Here is a 23,064-nt window from a genome sequence, read left to right on the forward strand (position 1 = left end):
TATTAATTCAGCATTTTTAAGAGTTTCTTGCATCTATAACCTAATACTATGCCTTTAGTTTCTTTTAAAAGGGTCTGGTACTTCAAAAATCCTGAGTACTAATTGATTGCTTGCTTATTTTAATGCATTTTTATTTATTGTTTGTGTAACCTAAAATATTCTTTCAGGAACAAAGGATGAAGATAGACCGAGAATTTGCCATGTGGCTTAAGGAATGCCATGAGAAATATGACAAGCAAATAAAATTCAGTGGTTATAAAGGCACAATCACAAGAAGTGATTTGCCATCAAAACGTATGCAGAGTCCTTGGGCTGTGTATACGACAATTGAGTGGGATGGAAAAATATTCAAAACAACACAAATGGTAAGGACTTGTACATTGAATATTACTTGCTGGGTTTGACGCTTGGGGTTTAAAAAAAATGTAAATACAAAAGATGAATTTTATAAGAAAGTTCCATCAACTCGCAGGCATATGTTTTGTGTTGTCAAGCCAGAATCATTGAGGAACTGGACAAAAGATATAGTAATTAGAATCAAAACATCTGTTGTATTTTCTCATGAATAGCCTTCATTTCTAAGATTTTAGCAAAAAAGTTCAATATTTCTTAATGTGACTGCAATCAGTAGCTTGAGTCAGGTAGTGTTTTGACCATTTGATTATTTTTGCCCAATTCTCTGACAAAGTATTTGTGGTAGTTGTTTGTGCCTGCTTTTTAGCTACTTGTTTGTTCAGAGGAGAGTGTTGAAGAGAAAAATAATTGCCAGCTTCTCGCAGTTGAGGGGCTTGTTTTAATGGTAATTTTTCTAGGACATCCATGATATTCAACATGGTGGTATGAACATTTTAAATCAAGTAACTGACCTTTGAGAGGAACAGTATAAACACTATTCATTATTAACTGCCCACTTCTAAATATTAACTATTAGCAAATACAATATTAGTACTTGTTTTTTTTTGTAGTTAGAGTACAAGTTTGGTTCTGTCAATAAAGAGAGCTTGTTGTCACCTAGGAAAATTGGAAATTCATATTTATGATACAAACTTCAGTTGGATCATTTTAATTGTGTATATTTTAAATTTAGACATACCTGTATAGCACAGTAACAGGCCATTTTGGCCCACAAGTCTGTGCCGCCCGATTTACACCCCATGTACCCCGGTACATTTTTGAACTGTAGGAGGAAACTGGAGCCCCCGGAGAAACCCACGCGGACACAGGGAACAGACAGACAGCGCGGGATTGGCATGATTGCTGGCAACCGTGCCACCTGTGTAATAAGTGGCTTTAATTTATATATATATATATATATATAAATTCTGCTTTTAAATCCATCTGTGAAATGCAAACGTTGTAGACAGTTCTACAGTTAAGGAAATAAGTTGATGACAATCTGCCTCTTCAAACAGTTTTTTTTAATATAATTTAGCTTATTACATTTAAAATATTGAGAGCACTAAAAGAAATTTCTTGGTAGACTTTAAGATCTATTCTAATCTGTAAGATTTAGTAGATTAATTAACTCAAACCAAAGAATTATTCAAATATATCTTTGGATAAATCTTTACGTTCTAGTTATTGATGAGAAATAGATATTTGAGATTTCTATTGGCTGATTAGTCCAAGAACATCTGAAATTTGAGTTGATATATTTCAACCATGGCAATATTAGACTATAACTAACTATTATGTCCCTGGATAAAAGTGGGGAAAAATAAACTTTTCATTTCTGATCTGGAACACTGCGAGTGATGTACTAGTGTGATCATTGTGTAAGGAGAGAATTGTGTTTACATCAGTTGTTCCTGCATGAAAATTATATTTTTAAAAGAATGTTGAAATTATTTTATATTAACATCCTACAAGGATGCTGTGGATAATAGAAAATTATTTTTAGAATTACCTTTTCTTTTTCATTTATAAGAAACCCATTCATCAATCTCATAGCCTGTAGGAAAAAGTTATTTTCCAACCTAGCAGTCTGATCACTGAAAGAAGCGATAAACCAATAAAATCTATTTTACAATTGTCCCTGCCTCTACCATTATCTCTGCAGCTGAATCTATATACCCACCACCTGTGTGAAGGTGCCCCTCAAGTTCCTTTTAAATTTTCTCACCTAAATCTGTCCCTTAGCTTTAGATTTCCCTACCCTGAGTAAAAGAATACTGTATATTTCGGATTAAAATCAACCTTCAATGTCAGCCAATGTCAGCCTGAATTTCTATCATATTGGGTGTTTAAAAGAACCCCCTCAAATTTATGTATTGACTTGAGCTGGTGCTGCATTGACTGAGCTGTTGAGCATGGCTGGAAGGTGGATGTTATCATAGAGCCTCCAGCAAAAAGAAGAAAGTATGAAGCAAGTTCTAAGTTAAAAGTCATTGAAGTGGCCAAGGAATCAACCAACTGAGCTGCTGCAAAGACATTGGATAGAGCTGAGAGGATTGGAAGAGAGTGGAGAAAGAATGAAGATGTTTTAAGAAAAATACCAAAGAAATAATTTTCGAAGAGAAATTTGTTAGCCAGAGCTGGAAAATCACATTGCAGAATGGATTACAGCATTGCTGAGTTCTTTGTCTCAGACAATAATAGTGATTTTGAAGGATTTTAGATGTGTGTTTTTTTTTAAAACAACCAAATTTTCTTTCTAATAAACTGGTAGCTTAAAAATATGCTGTAGTGTGGGGCTTGAGTGGGTTATGGAACCAATTGAGTGATATTTTGTGTAGAATTTTGTCAAGTTTTTGTATCTGGCCTATAAGACATCACCTTTTTTTAAAAATGCTTTCTCGATGCTTCAAGGATCGTCTTATACGCCAAAATATATGGCATTTACTTTATCTATGTCCTGTTTGATTTTGTATACCTCCACAAGGTCCTCACCTTCTCTTACTGTATTCCAGGAGTAAAGTCCCAGCCAATCCAACTTCTCTTTATAATTCAAGCCTACTTGTCCTGCTAACACTTCTGTGAATCCTTTCTGCACTCTTTCCAACATCATGATATCTTTCTTGTATCTAGTTCCAAAAATGAGCCAAAATATTCACCAATGTCTTGTACATTTGTAACATAATGACCCTGTTCCTATGCTCAATGGCATGACTGATGAAGGCAAGTTTGCCTAACACCTTTTCCACTCTGTTCCACTTTTATAGAACAATGTGCGTGTGTCTCCATGTCTCACTCTACAACACTCTCCACAGCCCTACAATTGACTGAACAAGCCTTGTCCTGGTTCAGCCTACCAAAGTGAAACTCATTGCACTTGTTGAAGTTTAATTCCATCTGATATTTCCACTACAACCAGAATCAGAATTTATTCTCATGAACATGTCACAAAATTCATTGTATTTCAGCAACATCTCAGTGCAAACATTTATATAGACCGTGTTTCAAAATAAATAAAAAGGTCAAAGTGAGATAGTGTCTGTGTAGTGGGGGGAGGGGGGGGGCATGGTTTCACCTGTAATGCCGGCCAACCACGAGTCCTGGGGGCCTGCATTGAGATGGCGCTAGACCCCCCCCACCTCAGGGACAAAGCCGGCAGGCTGAGAAACGCATTAGGAGTGTTATGATGTCACTTCTGGTCTCGGAATGGCTGAACTGGAAATGACTTAAAAAGTGGTCTAAAAAAGATTAAAACAGTTCTTTGATTACAACGTGAGTCAGTGTTTTCCTTTGCAGCTCTGCCTTAAAAGGCACCACATATGGTTCATTTACATTCAAAATATCTGATAGCAAAGGGAAGAAGCTGTCCTTGGAGCTGCTGAGTGCTCCTGTTCATTTTTCCCAATGGCAGCAGAGTGAAGGGGGCATGGTCTTGGAGGTGTGTTCCTTGAGGATAGAGGCTGCTTTATCATTTATTATCTAATAGTCAATGCATGTACAAGACAAAACACCATTTCACTGCACTACAGAGCACACACATACACAGCATATATACAGAGCACACACATACACAGCATATAATAATCACATATATACATTAAGATGTAAAATAAAATATATTCTTGGAATAATTTACTCGGTTACATGATCATCAATCTTCCCACACTTTCCCAGTTCATTTAAATCATGTGGTAAACTTGAATAACCCTCTACTGTTCATTATAAACCAATTTTAATGTCATTTGCAAACTTACTAACCATATGTTGTGTTGACATTTGTTTGGGGTTCAGAATGAAATGAATCTTGACAAGGGGAATGAATATAGGATTTTTTTTATTAACACAAACAAACAGACTGGTGAACCCAGCCACACAGTGGCAGATCAGGAGCAATTAACAGCACAAAGCAAAGTAGCAATTTATAAGCAGTTGGAACCTAAACCCAGCAACAGAATGCAATCAGAAGCAGTTCCAGAAGAGAGGAAGGGGGAACACAACAGGCTTCCGACCCCAGAATATGCCCATAGGGAAAGGGGGAATTCTGACTACAGAGGTACCCTGCACATGGGCTACCTACAGGGATATACACATTCCTGTACCTCTGCTAATTGGGAGCACAGCTACAATGCTGGTTTCGGCGGTGTCTACAGTGATACCCTGGTTAGCTTAAGGGGTTGCTAGTCCATTACCTGTGACTACATGGCAAAGAGAAAGTGAAATTGAAGGTGCTGCAGTTTTATAACCTGCCCTGCTCAGCAGCAGCTGTGAGGTAGGGGGCTAGCCAATGGGAGTGCATGCTCTGGTTGGTGGGCTTGCACCTGATTGGCAGGCTGGAGAATTTGGGCGGTGCCTCAATGTTGATGGACAGCTGGATGTGGCTTCAGTCAACAGGAAATGGTTACTATCCATGTAACACCATGCTAACTAAATTGTCATCCAAATTGTTAGTGTAGATTTCATTTTTGAGCACAGTAGAAGCCAATTGTGGCCATTTTAACCTGTGGCACCCGATTGTTCCTAAATTAACCTGAAATGCTGTTGGCAAAGTTACTTGAGATAGTTTGTAATGATATAGTCTTTGGAGGGTTGGAGGAAACTAGAAGAGCCGGAGAAAACCCACGTAGACAAAAGGGGGCAGCGCACAAACTCCTTACAGGCAGCCCTGCATTCAAACCCGGGTCACCGGCACTATAATAGCGTTGCGTTAGCCACTATGCTAGCTATGCTGCTGTAGATGACAAATAGTGGAACCAGCACTGATCTCTGTGGAACCCCCAATGGTCATGCGTCTCCATTCTAAGTAAAAACCATTCACTACCTCTCTGTCTCCTACCATCGAGCCAATTGGGCAGCTCATCCTGGAACCCTATTGGTCCAGTAGAGAATCAGAAAGGACAAATGTGTGTGGAGCCAAAAGAGATGGGGGAGGTCTTGAACAATTTCTTTTCCTCAGTATTTACTGACGAGAAGGATATTGAACTGTGCAGGGTAACGGAAGCAAAGGGGGTATACATGGAGACTATAGTGATTAAGAAAGAGGTAGTACTGGAGCTTTTGAAACATATAAAGGTGGATAAGTCTCCAGGTCCTGATAGGATTTTCCCCAGGACCTTGAGAGAAGATAGTGAGGAAATAGAGGCTCTGGCAGTGATTTTTCAAGTGTCTACTGCAGGAGGATTGTTATGTTGCACATGTGGTTTCTTTGTTTAAAAAGGGTTTGAGGAGCAAGCCTAGCAATTATCGGCCTGTAAATTTAACGTTTGTGGTAGGTAGATTGATGGAAAGTGTTCTTGGGGATAGTATATGGAGGGACAGGGTCTGATCAGGGACACTCAACATGGATTTGTGCGTGGAAGGTCATGTTTGACCAATCTTGTTGAATTTTTTGAAGAGGTGACTAGGAATGTTGATAAGGGTAGAGCAGTGGATGTTGTCTATATGGACTTCAGAAGGCCTTCGATAATGTTCCACATGGAGGTTAGTTAGGAAGGCTAAGTCCTTGGGTATTAATTTGGAGATAGTCAAATGGATTCACCAGTGGCTGGAAGGAAGGTGCCAGAGAGTAGTAGTAGATAATTGTTTGTCAGGATAGAGGCCGGTGACAAGTGGTGTACCTCAGGGTTCGGTATTGGGACTATTGCTGTTTGTCATATATATTAATGATCTGGAGGATGGGCGGTAAATTGGATTAGTAAATATGCAGATACTAAAATAGGGGGAATTGTGGATGAAGAAAAGGTTTTCAAAGATTGCAGAGGAATTTAAACTGCTTAGAGGAGTGGGCAGAAAGATGGCAGATGGAGTATGAGGTGCTTCATTTTGGAAAGCATAATCAAAGCAAGACATGTGTGGTAAATGGGAGGGCATTGAAGAATACAGTGGAGCAGAAAGATCTAGGAATAACAGTGCATTGATCCCTGAAAGTAGGAGTGCATGTGGATAGGGTGGTGAAGAAGGCCTTTAGAATGCTTGCCTATATAAATCAGTGCCTAGAATATAGGAGTTGGAAAGTAATGATGAAACTGTACAAGGCATTGGTGAGTCCAAATTTAGAGTACTGTGTGCAATTCTGGTCACCGTTTTATAGGAAGGATATTAACAAGATAGAGAGAGTGCAGAGAAGATTTACAAAAATGTTGCCTTGATTTCAGCATCTGGAATACAAGGAAAGATTGAGCAAATTAGGTCTTTATTCCTTGGAACATAGAAGGCTGAGAGGGGATTTGATAGAGGTGTTTAAGATGATGAGAGGGATAGATAGAGTTGATGTGGAAAGGCTTTTCCCATTGAGAGTAGAAGAGATGGATACAAGAGGGTTGAGAGTTAACAGGCAAAGGTTTAGAAGTAACATGAGGGGGAACTTCTTTACTCAGAGAGTGGTTACTGTGTGGAATGGGCTTCTGGGAAAGGTGGTGGAGGCAGGGTCAATTTTGTCATTTAAGAAAGTTGGATAAGTATATGGATGGGAGGGGGATGGAGGGATATGGGCAGAGTGCTGGTAAGTGGGATTAGAGGAGAGTACTTGGATCAGTGTGGACTAGAAGGGCCAAATTGGCCTGTTTCCGTGCTGTAATTGTTATATGGTTATGTGATCTGATCTTCTGGACCAGCTGCGAATGTGGGACCTTGTCAATGCCCCTGCTTTGTCCATGAAGAAAATATCTATCTGCTTATCTCTTTTAAAAAAAACTATAATTTTTGAGCCACAACGTCAACACAAAGCCATGCTATTACTAATTCATCTTTCTTTCCAAATCTATATAGATCCTGTTTCTCAGAATCTTTTAAACCCTGACTGATGTTAAGCTCAACTATACATAATTCCCTGACTTGTACTTGCAACCTTTTCAAATAAAGACACCCTGCAGTCTTCAAGTACCTCACCCAGGCCCACCAGTCTCCTGCCGTTTCTTTCCTAGCTTCCCATAATGTCTCAACATCAATGTTTCAAGTGTTGTAAGACCTTTATCACCACCTCTTCTGTAATGTGGACTCTCCAACATGTTATTTACTTCTCAGAGTTCACTGGCGTAGGTATCTTTCTCCATGGTAAATACAAATGAGGAATACTCATTTAGGACCTTGCCCATCTCCTATGGTTTAACGTGTAGATTACATTGTTGATGTTTATTTTCTCCCTAGTTACTCTTTTGCTTTCGATATATTTTGCAGAGACTCTTGAGGAATCTCCTTAACCTTGTCTGCCAGACCCATTTCATCCACTTTGTCCTCCTTACTTCTTGCCAAAGTGATCTTCTGCATCCTCTATATTGTTCAAAATATTTGCCTGATTTCAACTGTCCAGAGGCTATTTCATGTCAGGCCTCTGCCTGGAGGCCGGCTGCAAGAGCAGATCTAAAACTTAAAATTTGCCTTTCAGACAGCAGCCCTAAAAGGCTGTTCCAACGTTCCATTCATATTCAGAGGGGTCTCGTAGTGCCCTCCAGAGCCAATGGAGGCAGGGCGTCTGGTGCCGTAGTGCCACCCATCATAAATATGCAGCAGAGCAATGGCCGCCTTTCCTACCCATAATTCCACACACAGCTGGAAGCGCTCTGTGGTTCCCAGAACAGTTCCAGCTGTGTGGGGGGGTTTATGGCTAGGGAAGACAGCCATTTCCCTGCCACGTTTTGAGCGGCAGAGAGTGGCCCTGAAGGACGAAGCAACCCGTTGTGGCTGTCTCAGCCCATACCGACTGCCCGCTGACAGCTCCCACTGGCTCCCGCCCACCGCCCCTGCCTTGGAGGGAAAAGGGTGAGTGGGGAGATGGGTCACGGGTTGATGGTATCATCAGTTTGCCCCTAACCAGCCACTTGCGGTGACTATACATTCAGCTCCGGCGATAGAGCACAGCACTCTGGCAAATATGCTTCCCTGAGAAAGGTTGGAATTGGCGCCTCAGAGCTGGCCACGGCGCATTCAGGATGGTACGATTTTCTGCCTTTACAGATGGGTGGCTTTCCTGCTTGAAAGTGCCTTAGGACTGATATATGCCTCCTTTTTCTTAACTAAGGCCTTAATATCTGATCATGATTTCATTTTGACTTTTGTGTTTTGTGACAATATTTGTGCATTATATTGTTTTTGACACCAAAACAATGACATGACTTGTTTGAATTTTGTGTATCTAGTTTGCTGAAAATATAGCAGATGGGGTTATTGTGGATGAGCAAAAGGTTCAGCATAGATATGGTGAGCTGAAGGGTGATTTTCAGTGCTGTGCAACAAGATTGAAATCTTGCATGTTCTTTTGCATTGAATTAACAAAGAATAATTTTGCTTTCAGGTTAAAACAGTTAAAACACTGCCAATAATTTATGGGAGTATAGTTCGTTTTCTTCTTTATGGTGACCATGAAGGTGATGTATTTTCCACTGGAGGTGAAGTTCAAATAGCTATGGTGAGTATTAGAATTATAATCCTTCCCATATTTTTATTTTTAGCCTCTATAATTTCCACATATAAATGGGTTATAGAATGGCTTCTTAAATTATTGATGTCTCATTGAATAGTATGTGGTTTTTTAAAAAAAGCTCCAAATTAAGATTTTTACAAAACTTTTGAGAAATGTCCAATCCCAAAATTGGTAGCATTGTCCACACACTAATTCTCTGTTACCATATGGTAATCATGACTCAATGCCAAATGATTATTGCGGATTGGTCTAAAAGCTAGTTCATGGAGGGATCCTATCCCTGTCTGTTTAATTATTCTAAAGCACTACTAAATAAGAAGAAACATTCAGCAGTCCAGACTACTCTGAATGTAATAGTTAACATTTCCCATTGATGCCCTTCTATCAGAATAGTTGATTTATTTGTTAACTACCATTACATTCATTGCCAACTGCACAAAAAAACTCATGTTGTCTAATTAGAATTGAATTCAATAGTCTTAATATCATGGCATATTCTAATATTAGTTTTCATAAAAATACTATAAAATTTATTTTCTGCAATGATGGCCTGGAGAACAGGGATTGGTGGGAAAAGTAATGTTCTGAACCAGTTAATAGTACTCTTATCTCTTGAGTTGGAAGGTTCTGGGTTCATGTGCCAGACCAGAATTTTAAATTGCTTTTCTACAGTAGTGAATGGATTGCTGCATTGCTAATGTTTCATTTTCCAATGAGGCAGGAATGAGTTCTTGCTGGTGTGATTTTAGTCATCACAAATAAGCTCTTGCTTTCTTTGAATTATAACAGTGCATTGTGTGCATTAACTCATTATCTCTATCATTCATAAGAAGTACCTGAAAGAAATACAAAAGAATTGATATAAATGCAAATCTTCCTTACACCATTCAAAGCCTATTCTTTACAATATCAACTCAACAAGGTGGGATTATAAAATTGTGGAAGAATAAAGCAGTCAACTAAATCTTAATAATGTTGGCCAACTTTGGAGAGGCAGAGATAGAGTTGTAATTATATATTCTTTGAAGTGCTAAATTCTTGGCAAGTCTACATTCTCCTGATACTTAATGTTTCAGTTTAGCAGTAGATAAAGAAACAACTTGTGCAAAAAAAATAATTTGCACTGTGAAAATAAAATGATCCCGAAGCCATGTGTGTTCAGATTTGAAATTGGAGGCAATCTTTGTTGTACCTATATTTAGATGTGGGAAATACAACATGATCTACTTTAACTCTTTAATCTGCACAATGGAGTTTTAATCTGCAGTACAACTCCGATTATCCAAAATGATCGAGACCGGACCTCTATCAGATAAATGGTATTTTCGGATAAATAGTAATTTTTAAAAAAACAGCCTAGTCGCAAAGCAAATTGCTTGTTACAGTGTTCAAACAACAACAAACAACAAGGGAAGGCTTTTTGAACATTAAAATAATGCCACTGATCCTGATGTAACTGAGTTTACCCTTAAAAATGCTTAGCAAGAATTCCTTAAACTCCTTATTGCTTTTAAGGTATAAATAGACAGTCAAAAATCATTATCTTGAAAATGATAACAAAATAATGGTTGTTCTAAAGCAGAGAAAGGATGTTTGCGTGGCTTCCAATTACTGTATGTTCCTTGCACTTTCTGTGCTGTGGTAATGATGCATCAGGTAAATTGGCTTGAAACATGAAGCTTTCACTCTGCAGTGAGAAACTGGGCTTCCTGTCCAATAGTCACCACAGTGACGAGATGTTAGTGTTAACCTGTATATGACTCTTGAATTTGTCAATAGCATTTATGGAGGCATGTACTCCATTGATTTCATATTTGGTAACTGGTAGAAGTACCTTACCCATGCAAAATAAAATATTAGTCATAGAAGGGTGTGACAATGGTTTAAAATATGGTTAACTTGTGTTAGTGGTAACTTCAGCCAAGCATACAATAATGAAATGTCACTTCAGTGCTTCATTTGAACATTGATCAAGCAGACAAAGCCATCTTTTGCAGTGCAGAGACAACCTACACTTTTAATTCTTCAATTGTGTCATTTCGTTGGACTGCCACATAGCTTTTCTAGAAACTTTGGAAGAGAGAGAAGGGGAAAGAAACGAAGGTCACTTTGAGCTAGGTCCTAGCAAATATATTTGGATGATGACTCTACATAGAGCACCACTTAACCTTGGTATGCTTTGATCAGACTGTTTTTGGAATAGCTGTTTTCCAGCTGAACTTCCTTACTGTGTTTTATCAACATTGACTGATGTTACATTGTCTAACGTGATAAAAATGCATAGGCATGCTAGTAATCCAGGTCAACTTAACCAAAGTTACCTCCAAATCCCTCATTCCTTAAAGTCAGTTTGCATATTGCAAAAACACTAATGACCATCCTCTTTATACACTTCAGATGGTAGTTGTTAGCACCAATGACTGATAATTAAGATTTTTATTCCAAATGGTGAACAGTTGCTCATGAACCTTCTTAGATTACATAGCACATGTGAGAAGCTCCAAATTACACCATTATTATTCATAAACACTTTATTAAAACAAACAAAAAGCATGTTATACTGGAAGCTCTGTCTGGGCATCAACAACCTGGCTATTGTTTGATCCTTTTTGCTGCTGTCAAGCAGTAAGCACTCCAAGGCTACTTGTTCAGGTACTTTAAATTTTACATGATGCTTATGAGCAATAATTCTTTTGGGAAAAAACACATTCAAGAAGAGGACTGCAGTTGTATAGGAACAGAGATGCCCTTCTGCAGTTGTACAGGGCCCTGGTGAGACCCCACCTGGAGTATTGCGTCCAGTTCTGGTCTCCAGTTTTGAGGAAGGACATACTAGCTATAGAGGGTGTGCAGCGCAGATTTACAAGGTTAGTTCCAGGGATGGCGGGGTTGACATATGCTGAAAGGTTAGAAAAACTGGACTTGTATCCGATGGAGTTTAGAAGGATGAGGGGGGACATGATTGAGGTATACAAAATTATCAGGGGGATAGACAGGGTGAAGTCAGATTACTTGTTCCCAATGATGGGGGAGACGAGGACTAGAGGGCATAGTTTAAGAATACAGGGTAGGCCCTTTAGGACGGAGATGAGAAAACATTTTTTTTACCCAGAGAAGTGTGAATCTGTGGAATGCTCTGCCACAGAGGGTGGTAGAGGCAGATTCGCTGATTATGTTCAAAAGAGAGTTAGATTAGACTCTAGTGAGCAAAGGAGTTAAGGGTTATGGGAATAAGGCTGGAAAGGGGTACTGATAGTAGTGATCAGCCATGATCTGTAAAATGGCGGTGCTGGCTCGACAGGCTGAAGGGCCTACTCCAGCTCCTATTGTCTATTGTTGTCTAATTCTTGGTGAATTTAGTTTCCATTTTATTCCAGTCCACCTTGAATTGATCATCTGTAGGCCCTTTCAAGCAAGAAAAATGTCTGACTGTAAAGGTGGAGATTCTCCGCCCTTGCGTCTAGAGACTTGCCTTTCTGAATGCGCTGTGACTGGCTCTGAGGGACCAATTGCAACCCTTCTCAGGGAAGGATAATCGGCGGACCGTAGCGGTCCACCACCTGACTTGAATGTACAGCCGCTGTTGTGGCTAGTTAGAGGTGGGCTGATGACGTCGCAGTGACATCATCAGCCTGAGAGACAGGAGCGGGACTTTTAAAACGCCAACAGTGTGCACTGAAGGTGTGCTGGATCTCTGTCTGGATACTAAGTCCAGCTGAAAACATCACAAGCATCTGTCTTGCCTGCTCTGGGGCTGCCTTGATCCAGTATAGTGCTCTTTCTGTGTCGGCGCGGATGAAGGATGTCATGTCGGCAGGTGGCACTACGGCAACAGTCAACCCATCTCCAACGGCTCCGGAGGGTGCTCGACATGAATGCAATCCTGGAGCAGCCTTTTAGAGGTGCTCTATGAAAGGTAAGTTTTATGTTTTCCCTCCGTGCTTGTAGCCAGCCCCCAGGCAAAGGCCTGGCATGAAATGGCCTAGTGCCTTGTTCTTCTGCAACTTTATTATTTTGGTTGCACAAAGATCTAATCTTTCCCAGTACTAATCCTGTGACAAGAGTAATATGCAAATTTCATACTATTGATAATTCGTAACTAAAGTATGGTAATTATTACGCTCATTATGATCATCCAAAGATTGTGCCAAGCTTTCAAAGAGTGCAAGGAACCCTTTAGAACCTAATGAATTTAATGGCATTACTAAATTGATGGGATTGGATTAATATCTTTTCTCTCTTGTGTAACTTTGTGAAGCTAAACTGGTATCCATCCTGTTCTTTGTTCCCCAGTTAGCCAGATTTAATTAACGTGGCATTCATGTGTGGTAAGAAGGTAATGGAAAGCAAGTTGCAAACTCGTTAGACATTTTAATTTTGTGTACTTTTCCATTCCCCCTCAGGAACCTCAAGCTTTGTATGATGAGGTGAAGACCATTCCAATTTCAAAGCTGGACAGAAATGTAGCTACTCTCATAATCAAGAAGTATATAGAAGATGAAATGGCAAGGTACTAGAAATTTGCAATGATCCATTTTGCATTCATATTTTTAAATTTTGCTATTGTAGAAATGTGTCCATTCTCTTTGTTTGAAACAGGCTTCCTGATAAACTGTCTGTAACTTGGCCAGAAGGAGATGAACTTATTGCAAATGATACCAGACCAGCAGGAATGCCCATAGGTGAGAAGAAGTAATACTTATTCATATTTGTTCACAATTATTCAGTTATTTTTGATGAACTCAATTCCATAATTTCCTAATATGTTCCATGATATGGATTAATATGAATATCAAAATGCTGTAAACACTTAATAGGTCAGGGAGCATTTGAGAAAAGAGGAACTCTTTTGGGTTTCAAGATGAAAAAAACGACAAGTTCAGAGGTGCCCTTTTCTCTATCCTTGCCTTCTCTGCAACTTAAACAAGATTTTCCTCTTTCATGTTTACGAGAAGTGTCTTTGGTATATATGGTTTCTCTAACTACAAATACTGTCTGCCATGCTGAGTATTTCCAGCATATTGTTTGTTTCAGATTGCTAATATCTAGTTTTTAATTTTGACTATACACAGCTATGCAGTAAAATGTCTAATACTTCAAATTTGTGTCCATCACGGGTCTTGAAATGACCTTTATTTGTATTGTTTTCTGACTTTGCCAAATGCAATAACATTGAACTTTGGGTGTGATAGTTTTACCTTTCCACAGTACCTTTGAGCCTGCTGATCAGAAGTATCGCTTTTAAGAGATACAGCATTGTAACATGCTTTTCCAACCTATGAGCTAGTGTCCCCCAAATACACCATGTGACCAATTAATCTGCTTACATCATACAATTTGGAACGCGAGAGGAAATGGAGCATCCTGAGGAAACCCATGGGGACCCAGGGACAACATACAATCTCTACAGACTGTGGTGGATATGTGAACCTGCGTCGCTGGCATTGAATTGCATTGCCCATTAAACTTCAATTTTTTCAACCAGCAAAAGAACAAGAGTAAATAAAATACATACATGAACTTGATGGAAAAATAAGCCATAGTAATATCTGTATGTAAAAACACCAAAGATGAAAATCAGGAACTTGGGAACAGTATCACTGGACAATCTCACATTAATATGTGTTTTTTTTAAAAGATTCTTGTGCACTTTATTTTCTTTTTTTATGAAATTTTATTTAAATTTTTTTCCACACTTGTATCAAATCCATTATACATGATGGTAGTAAGAACACAAACCCCCTCCCCTAAACAAAACCTCAAGAAAAGAAGGGAAATGAGAATAAGAAAAAGTATAGAAAAATAAAAATAATATATGAAAACAAGAATAGAAACCTGCTTGCTGAAGGGCACCCCTCACCACATGGTTCTAATCATTTATATCTTTTAGTACTTCCAAGAGTTTAATGAGGTTCAAAACTTAGGGAAAAACATCTATAAATTAATTCCTTCAATTTGTAAATATGGGTGCCAAATTTTAAAAAATATTTCATATTTATATCTCAGATTATGAGAAATCTCAAGAGGAATAGCTATGCATTTCTGTGTTTCGTCACTCCATAGCTGGGTGGGTATTTGATTTCCATGTTACTGCTATAGATTTTCTTGGTTCTGCTGAGGCAATCTTTACAAAAAATTTTTATGTATGGATAATTTAAATTTTGGTCTTATCCCTTTAATATTGCTAATAAAAAATAATAATGTGTTTTGTGTGAATTTAATTCCTGTAACCTTTTAAAACAAAAATGCCAAATTTAACCAAAAATATCTCACTTTAGAACAGGACCAAGTAGAATGTAAAAAAAAAAGTGCCCATCTCCTGACCACATCTAAAGCACTGATCTGATTAATCTGATTTCAATCTATTTAACTTCTGTGGTGTGAGATATAATTGATGTAAAAAAATGTAACATTTGTAGTTTTTGTCATACTGTCTCGGCACAGATCTGATCAATTTTGTTCGTCTAAGTTAATATTTAAATCTGTCTCCTATCGCTGTCTGGACATATGTATCTCCTGTTTGGAAGTCCCCATCTGCAATAAAGTATACATAATTGAATACATTTCTTAATATATCTACTACGTATCAACATTTCTACATCACTGCATTTCGGTAATAACATTGTTGAACCCAATATATTTCAAGTAAGCTCCCAACTAATGATAACAAAAAAGTGTATTATTTTGTATCCAATATTTATTTTTTAATTGTTCAAATTGCATTAAATTCCTTCCATCTAAACAATCTTCTATATAGCTAATTCCTTCCTGAGACCAGATACTTAAAAATTGATTATCCATTGAGAATGGAATAAGTCAATTTTGTATCAAAGGGATTTTAGTCAGGACAGTGCTCCTCGTTCCAATTTCATCATTTATCAAATGTTTCAACAAGGGAACTTCCCTCTCCCCAAATATTAATTTTGATTCCCATTTATATATAAACTCTTCCAATATTCTCTCTCCTATCTTAGCAATTTCTATTTTAATTCATGCTGGCTTTTCTCCTTCATCAAAAAAAAGATGTTAAAAATCTCAATTGAGCTGCCTTAAGGAATTTTCAAAATTTGGTAATTATAAACCTCCTAACTCAAACTTCCATATTAACTTGTCTCAAGAAACTCTTGACATCTTACCTTTCCAAAGAAAGTTTCTTGTATATTTAATTTTTGATTTAAAAAAAAAAAATTGGTGGTAGTATTATTGGTGGTGTTTGAAATAGATATTGTACTCTAGGAAATATATTCATTTTAACACAATTAACCCAATCGAATAATGTTATCGGCAATATCTTCGACTTATTCAAATCCTCTCCAATTTTCTATTAATATGATTAACATTTTAGGAGCTGACAAATCCCCTGAACATGATACTCTGCATCCTATAGTTCTTAAATATGACTGCAGCCAAACAGGAAATGCATTGATTATCAACTTTCAAACTTTTCTTGATTCTGTAAAAATGTTAGTGGATTGGAAGTATATTATAACCCATCAGGAAAATTATAGAGAGAAAAACAAATTTCAATGTTTATACAAAAAAAAGTCAACAGGACATGTTCATTATTAAAGAAGAGAATACAAAGCCCTGAGAACAACACAGAAGGTTTAGGCAGAGTCAGGTAGTCTTTTCGATTTGATTGTATTGTAGTTATATTTTTAACAAATTATCGCTTTAAGAATTTGCAAAATGAAGTGGTTTTGATATCCAAGAAACAGCATTTATAATGTAAGTGTAGGTAATGAGTCCCTCAGATAAATGCTAATCTTGTTTATAGGGGCTTTGAGAATAGAAATTCTCAATAAAAAAGGTGAAACCATGCAGAAGCTCCCAGGAACAAGTCATGGTGGATCAAAGAAACTATTGGTGGAGCTGAAAGTTATTTGGCATTGTAAGTATTCAGAAGTTATTTAATCGGTAATTGAACTTTTATAGTACCATATTTGACAGCATACAAGACTCACGGGCTTATAAGCCACCCCCCTCCCCAATTTCAGCTGGGAATGTTAAGAATTCTTTTAGTGAGCTTACGGGTTAGTTGGCGAACGGGTTCCTCTTGTGCTGCTGGCGGGGCTGTTGTGGTCGGCCTTCTCACCGGAGAAAGTGAGTGGCAGCTCCAGAAAGCATTGAGGGAAGTTGCGGGCCTGCTTCCTGGACAGCCACAGCACCACTGCAGGCTTTTTGAAGATGGGCAAGTAACTGGTGACCTGCTCACCCTAATTTAAACTTCACATATAAGACCCAGGGATATTTTTGAGCCAACCTTTGGGGGGAAAAATGTGGGTCTTGTATGTTGTCAAATACGGTATATATAATTATGTGGCTACTTCTGATCTGTTTGATACCCACTGCTGGTGCTCATATTTAACTTTAAAATATGTTTGCCGTATTTTTGGCTAGTAAATCTGGTTTAAAAAAAAAAGCAGTGCACATTTTCCTTCCTGCCTGGCATTGGACAAGAGACATAATCTCAGCAAGAATTCATGCCATCTAAAATGCCAGACTTTTCTTTGTCCTTTTGTGGAATACCTGGTCAGAATTCTCAGAAAATAGAATGAGGTTAGGTATGTCTTCTGCAATGCATTTAATTTGTAACAATGATGGACCTTGTAAATCCAACCTTTTGCAACTAAAGCCTTTCATTCTGTACCTTTCCAGAGCTTTAAGTTCCTATTATAGAGCAACCAGAATTACATACAATACTCTACAAGTGCTGTTTAACCAAAGTTCTATGTAGCTGTAACATGACTTCCTCACTCACACTCTTGTACTTAGTTCAGTGATCAATGAAGATAAGAATACCATAAGCCTTTAAACTCCCTATTTACCTCAGGAGGCCATGGACCTTAACTCCCATATGTCTCTGCACATAAATTCTCTCATTACCTATGCAGAATTATATATGATACCCCAAGTCACCCTGTCAATATTTTGTACAGCTGCAACATGGTGTTACAATTCTATTCACCTGTGCTATTGTTATCAGAGAACTATGCATTTGCAGCCTAAAGTTCCTCCTATTTTCTGTTCTGCTGAACTTTCCAGCTGATCTTCACTTCTTGTATGTATCATTGGACAACCTTACTATCTAAACTCCAATTTTCATCTATTTAGCAAACATACTAATCAAATTACCCATATTCTCATCCAATTCATGTGACAAATGTCCCACTACATTTTACTGTTTCCAATCAGAAAGCCACCATCTGCTACTGGCCCTTTGCCTCCTATTGCCCAGGTAATTTTGGATCCAGCATGCTACACATCTTTGAACCCTTTTCCTTAACCTTTTGACCATTATATTGAGTGGGACTTTGTCAAAGTTTTTGCCAAATCCATCACATCTACAGCCTTGTCCATTAATGTTTTTAGTTCTTTGGCTTGGCTTCGCGGACGAAGATTTATGGAGGGGGTAAATGTCCACGGCAGCTGCAGGCTCGTTTGTGGCTGACAAGTCCGATGCGGGACAGGCAGACACGGTTGCAGGGGAAAATTGGTGGGTTGGGGTTGGGTGTTGGGTTTTTCCTCCTTTGTCTTTTGTCAGTGAGGTGGGCTCTGCAGTCTTCTTCAAGGGAAGTTGCTGCCCGCCGAACTGTGAGGCACCAAGATGCACGGTTGGAGGCGAGATCAGCCCACTGGCGGTGGTCAATGGAGCAGGCACCAAGAGATTTCTTTAGGCAGTCCTTGTACCTCTTCTTTGGTGCACCTCTGACACGGTGGCTAGTGGAGAGCTCGCCATAGAACACGATCTTGGGGAGGCGATGGTCCTCCATTCTGGAGACGTGACCTACCCAGCGCAGTTGGATCTTCAACAGCGTGGATTCGATGCTGTCGGCCTCTGCCATCTCGAGTACTTCGATGTTAGGGATGAAGTCGCTCCAATGAATGTTGAGGATGGAGCGGAGACAACGCTGGTGGAAGCATTCTAGGAGCCGTAGGTTTAAAAAAGACAGGCATTTGTGAGGCATGATTTCCCCTACATAAATCTGTGAGTTTACCCCATTTGATCTCTGCCTTTTCAGCTGAATGCAAACCCTATCCCTTAATAGTTTTTCCTGAAATTTCCGGACTACTGATGCAAGTATCAACAGCTTCCAGATTCCTTGTTTTTGCCTCCTGCCTTTTTTGAATAATGGAACAGTACATGCAGTCCTACAGTCTTCTGGTATAACACCTGAGGCTAAGAAAGACACAAAAATCTCAAGTATCTCTGCAATATTATCCCTTACTCCCAACAACATACTAGGATAGATCCTGTCAAATTCTGAGGATTTATTTTCATGTGCCCATATCTTTAACACTTCCTCCTTCCTAATACATATGTTCCAGAATATCAGGCTACCCTCCCTTAACATTCCAGTCTCCTCAATCTTTTCCCTGGTGGACACCAATGAGAAGTATTAATTTAGGGCACCACAAAGAACTCCGGTTTCTATAGGGACCCACTCTTTACCCATGAACACCTTTATTTCTAATCTACTTGCAAATTGTTTTAGATTCTATTTAATTTTGCATACGAAGACCATTTTGCTTTTTTTTTTACCTTGTTAACTTTAATTTGTCTCCTCTATAAACTTTAAAAAAAATTCTTTGAAAACAATTGGCTCTACCTACTAAGTGCTTTCTTTGTCCTAATCAAAGATTCATTGTAAAATTAGAATTTGTCATGAACATGTCATGAAACTCGTTGTTTTGCAGCAGTATTACAGATGCAAAAATTGCTATAACTTACATTTCTAAAAATATATAAATTGATGCAAAAGAAGTGAAAAAATGAGATAGTGTCTGTGGTTGATTGTCAATTCATAAATCTGACAGTAGAGGGGAAAAGCTGTTTTTGTATCATTAAATGTTTGTCTTCAGGATCCTTCTTTATGATAGCAGTGAGAAGAGGGAGGCTGCTTTCTTGAAATGCCATCTCTTGGCCTTAATGCAGTGAAGGTTAATGCCTATGAGGTGGCTGAGTTCACAACTCTCTGTCTTGTTCATTAGCACCTCCATACCAAACAGTAATACAACCAGTCAGAGTTCTCTCTAGTACACCTGTAGAAATTTGAAGAAATCTTTGGTGACATGCCAAATTTCCTCAAACTCCAAACAAAATATAGCTGCTGGCGAGCCACCTTCATGATTGCATCATCATCAAGGCCCCTGGCTAGATCTTCAAAGATGTTGACATCCAGAAATTTGAAATGATTTACCCTTTCCATTGCTGGCTGCTTAATGAGGACTGGTTTCCCCTTCCTGAAGTCCACAATCAGTTCCTTTGTTTTGCTAACATTGTTGTTGTGACACCACTCAACTACTCAACTAGCTGATCTCTCACTCCTGTATACTTCCTGGGGGTAAAACACAGAAATCTTTTAACACTGTGGTTAAGTGAAAAAACACACATACTGGAGAAACTCAGCAGGTCAAACAGTGCCTTTATGTAACAAAGGTGAAGATAAATCACCAATGTTTCCGCTTGACCCCTTCATCAAGGTGTGGGGGAACATGAGAGATGTCTGAACAAAAGGGTGGATGATGATAGGTGGGGGGCACCACAGGAGGTGGAGAGAGAAAGGAAGTAGGAACTGGAATAACTAGTTAAGGGGTGGGGGAGGAGGAGGAAAGAAGCAAGCTTATTAGTAGAATGCTATGAACTCAGTGTTCATGCCTTGGGGTTGAAGGGTGCCCAGACAAAAAATTTAGGTGGTGTTCCTCCAATCTGGGGTAGTATGAAAGGCCATGGACAGACATGTGAGCTTGAGAGTGTGACTCAGAATTGAAATGTGTAGCTATGGGGAGGTCTCTTTGGTTGCGGACAGAGAGGAAGTGCTGGGCGAAGCGATCTCCTAATCTGTGACCGGTCTCTCCAATGTAGAGAAGGCCACAGAGGGTGCACCGTATGCAGTAAATGAGTTCTTTGGAGGTACAGGTGAACTGCTGCTTCACCTGAAAGATCTGTTTGGAACCTCAGACTGCGGTGAGGGAGGAGATGTGGGTGCAGGTATTACACCTCCTATGACCACAATGGAAGTGCCAGGGAGGTGATGGGTGGGGAGGGAAGAGTGCAAAGGGAGTCTTGGAGAAAGCGGTCCCTACAGAAGGCTAAGAGAGGAGGAGAAGAAAAAAATGTGTCTGGCGGTGGGGTCCTGTAGTAAGTGCTGGAAATTCTGGTGGATAATGTGTTAGTTGCAGAGGCTGGTGGGGTGGTAGGTGAGGATGAGGGGGATTCTGTGTGTATTGTTTATAGGGGTGGGGGGTTGCTAGGGCAGATAAGCGGGGGAATGGAGGTGATGCGGGTGAGGGCTAAGTTAATCGTGGTGGAGGGGAAGCCACGTTTGTGGAAGAAGGCAGACATTTCAGAAGCTCTGGACTGTAAGACATCATCTTGGGAGCAGATATACTTCCTTATTGCTGACTGTGATTCTGCTGACGACCGTGGTCTTAACAGCAAAGTTATAAATGGGATTTGAATTGAGCCTAGAGAGTAGTCCACTGGGCTATTCTTGAGGTGCACCCGTGTTGATTGCCTTTGAGAAAGAGAGATTGTTACAGATTTGCACATTGTGATCTTCTGATGAGGAAGTGAAAGATCCATTTGCAGATGGAGGCGCAGAGGCCCAGGTCTTGCTCACCAGTTCTGAGGGGATAGTGATGATGATGTTGAAAGCTGAGCAGTAATAATGTGAAAAGTAGCCTGATGTGCATGATGGTGTTGTCTTGGTGATCCAGTTCTTAGTTATTTCCTTTTGTTAAACAAGGTTCCCTAATCTTACTCTCTTTCCTTCTCACACTACGACATGTTGACTCTGAATTCTTACTCTCTTAAATGCCTCTCACTTTTCTGTTGTTTCCACATTTAGTAGCTGCTCTCAATTCACTATCAAGGGCTGGCCAGACACCTGCAACCTTGAAAAGATAAGCCAGAGCTTTGGCTCAATTTCAAACTGTGCAATTCACAGACATGTTCCCAAAGACTTCTGGAATATTCTGTTACTACATCGTGGATGTTTCATGACTTTAAATCAAGTTGTTAATTCTCTTAGACAAATTTTACAAGCCTTTCTTCCGAATAAAGTTCACAATTAAAGTTTTCTTTGAATCAAAATATAGATGACAATTTCCTTATTCCAGTATATATCCTAATTTCACAAGGCGTGAGCTATGATATCCCAAACTTCGATCTCTTTAATCCAACAAATCAAACTCTGTGGCTGTTACTTTGTGTAGCTTTAATTCATTGATATAACCATATAACTATTTAAAGTTTGGAAACAGGCCATATCGGCCCTTCTAGTCCACAACGATTTACATGTAACTCCACTAGTTCCACCTACCCACTCCCATGATCCTCCAATCCCCTCACATCCATGTACTCATCTTTTTTTTTCTTCTTTGGCTTGGCTTCGCGGACGAAGATTTATGGAGGGGGTAAAAAGTCCACGTCAGCTGCAGGCTCGTTTGTGGCTGACAAGACCGATGCGGGACAGGCAGACACGGTTGCAGCGGCTGCAGGGGAAAATTGGTTCGTTTGGGTTGGGTGTTGGGTTTTTCCTCCTTTGCCTTTTGTCAGTGAGTTGGGCTCTGCGGTCTTCTTCAAAGGAGGTTGCTGCCCGCCAAACTGTGAGGCGCCAAGATGCATGGTTTGAGGCGATATCAGCCCACTGGCGGTGGTCAATGTGGCAGGCACCAAGAGATTTCTTTAGGCAGTCCTTGTACCTTTTCTTTGGTGCACCTCTGTCACGGTGGCCAGTGGAGAGCTCGCCATAGAACACGATCTTGGGAAGGCGATGGTCATCCATTCTGGAGACGTGACCTACCCAGCGCAGCTGGATCTTCAGCAGCGTGGACTCGATACTGTCGACCTCTGCCATCTCGAGTACTTCGACGTTAGGGATGAAAGCGCTCCAATGGACGTTGAGGATGGAGCGGAGACAATGCTGGTGGAAGCGTTCTAGGAGCCATAGGTGATGCCGGTAGAGGACCCATGATTCGGAGCCGAACAGGAGTGTGGGTATGACAACGGCTCTGTATACGCTTATCTTTGTGAGGTTTTTCAGTTGGTTGTTTTTCCAGACTCTTTTGTGTAGTCTTCCAAAGGCGCTATTTGCCTTGGCGAGTCTGTTGTCTATCTCATTGTCGATCCTTGCATCTGATGAAATGGTGCAGCCGAGATAGGTAAACTGGTTGACCGTTTTGAGTTTTGTGTGCCCGATGGAGATGTGGGGGGGCTGGTAGTCATGGTGGGGAGCTGGCTGATGGAGGAC

General features: G+C 39.7%; 1 protein-coding gene across 6 annotated transcripts in view; it reads left to right on the forward strand.

Annotated features, from left to right (window-relative positions):
- Nucleotides 1-23,064, forward strand: part of smchd1 (structural maintenance of chromosomes flexible hinge domain containing 1) — a 196,435-nt gene that overhangs the window by 75,194 nt on the left and 98,177 nt on the right. For 5 of the 6 annotated variants that reach the window (XM_069921732.1, XM_069921733.1, XM_069921737.1 and 2 more), the window contains 5 exons: nucleotides 168-365; nucleotides 8,681-8,794; nucleotides 13,213-13,319; nucleotides 13,409-13,491; nucleotides 16,587-16,700. In XM_069921732.1, the coding sequence (XP_069777833.1) occupies nucleotides 168-365; nucleotides 8,681-8,794; nucleotides 13,213-13,319; nucleotides 13,409-13,491; nucleotides 16,587-16,700 (616 nt within the window). The remainder of the gene's footprint in view (nucleotides 1-167; nucleotides 366-8,680; nucleotides 8,795-13,212; nucleotides 13,320-13,408; nucleotides 13,492-16,586; nucleotides 16,701-23,064) is intronic. The other variant, XM_069921734.1, reaches the window with a different exon arrangement.

Source organism: Narcine bancroftii, chromosome 2 (genome assembly GCF_036971445.1).
Source record: "Narcine bancroftii isolate sNarBan1 chromosome 2, sNarBan1.hap1, whole genome shotgun sequence".
Classification (NCBI taxonomy): domain Eukaryota; kingdom Metazoa; phylum Chordata; class Chondrichthyes; order Torpediniformes; family Narcinidae; genus Narcine; species Narcine bancroftii.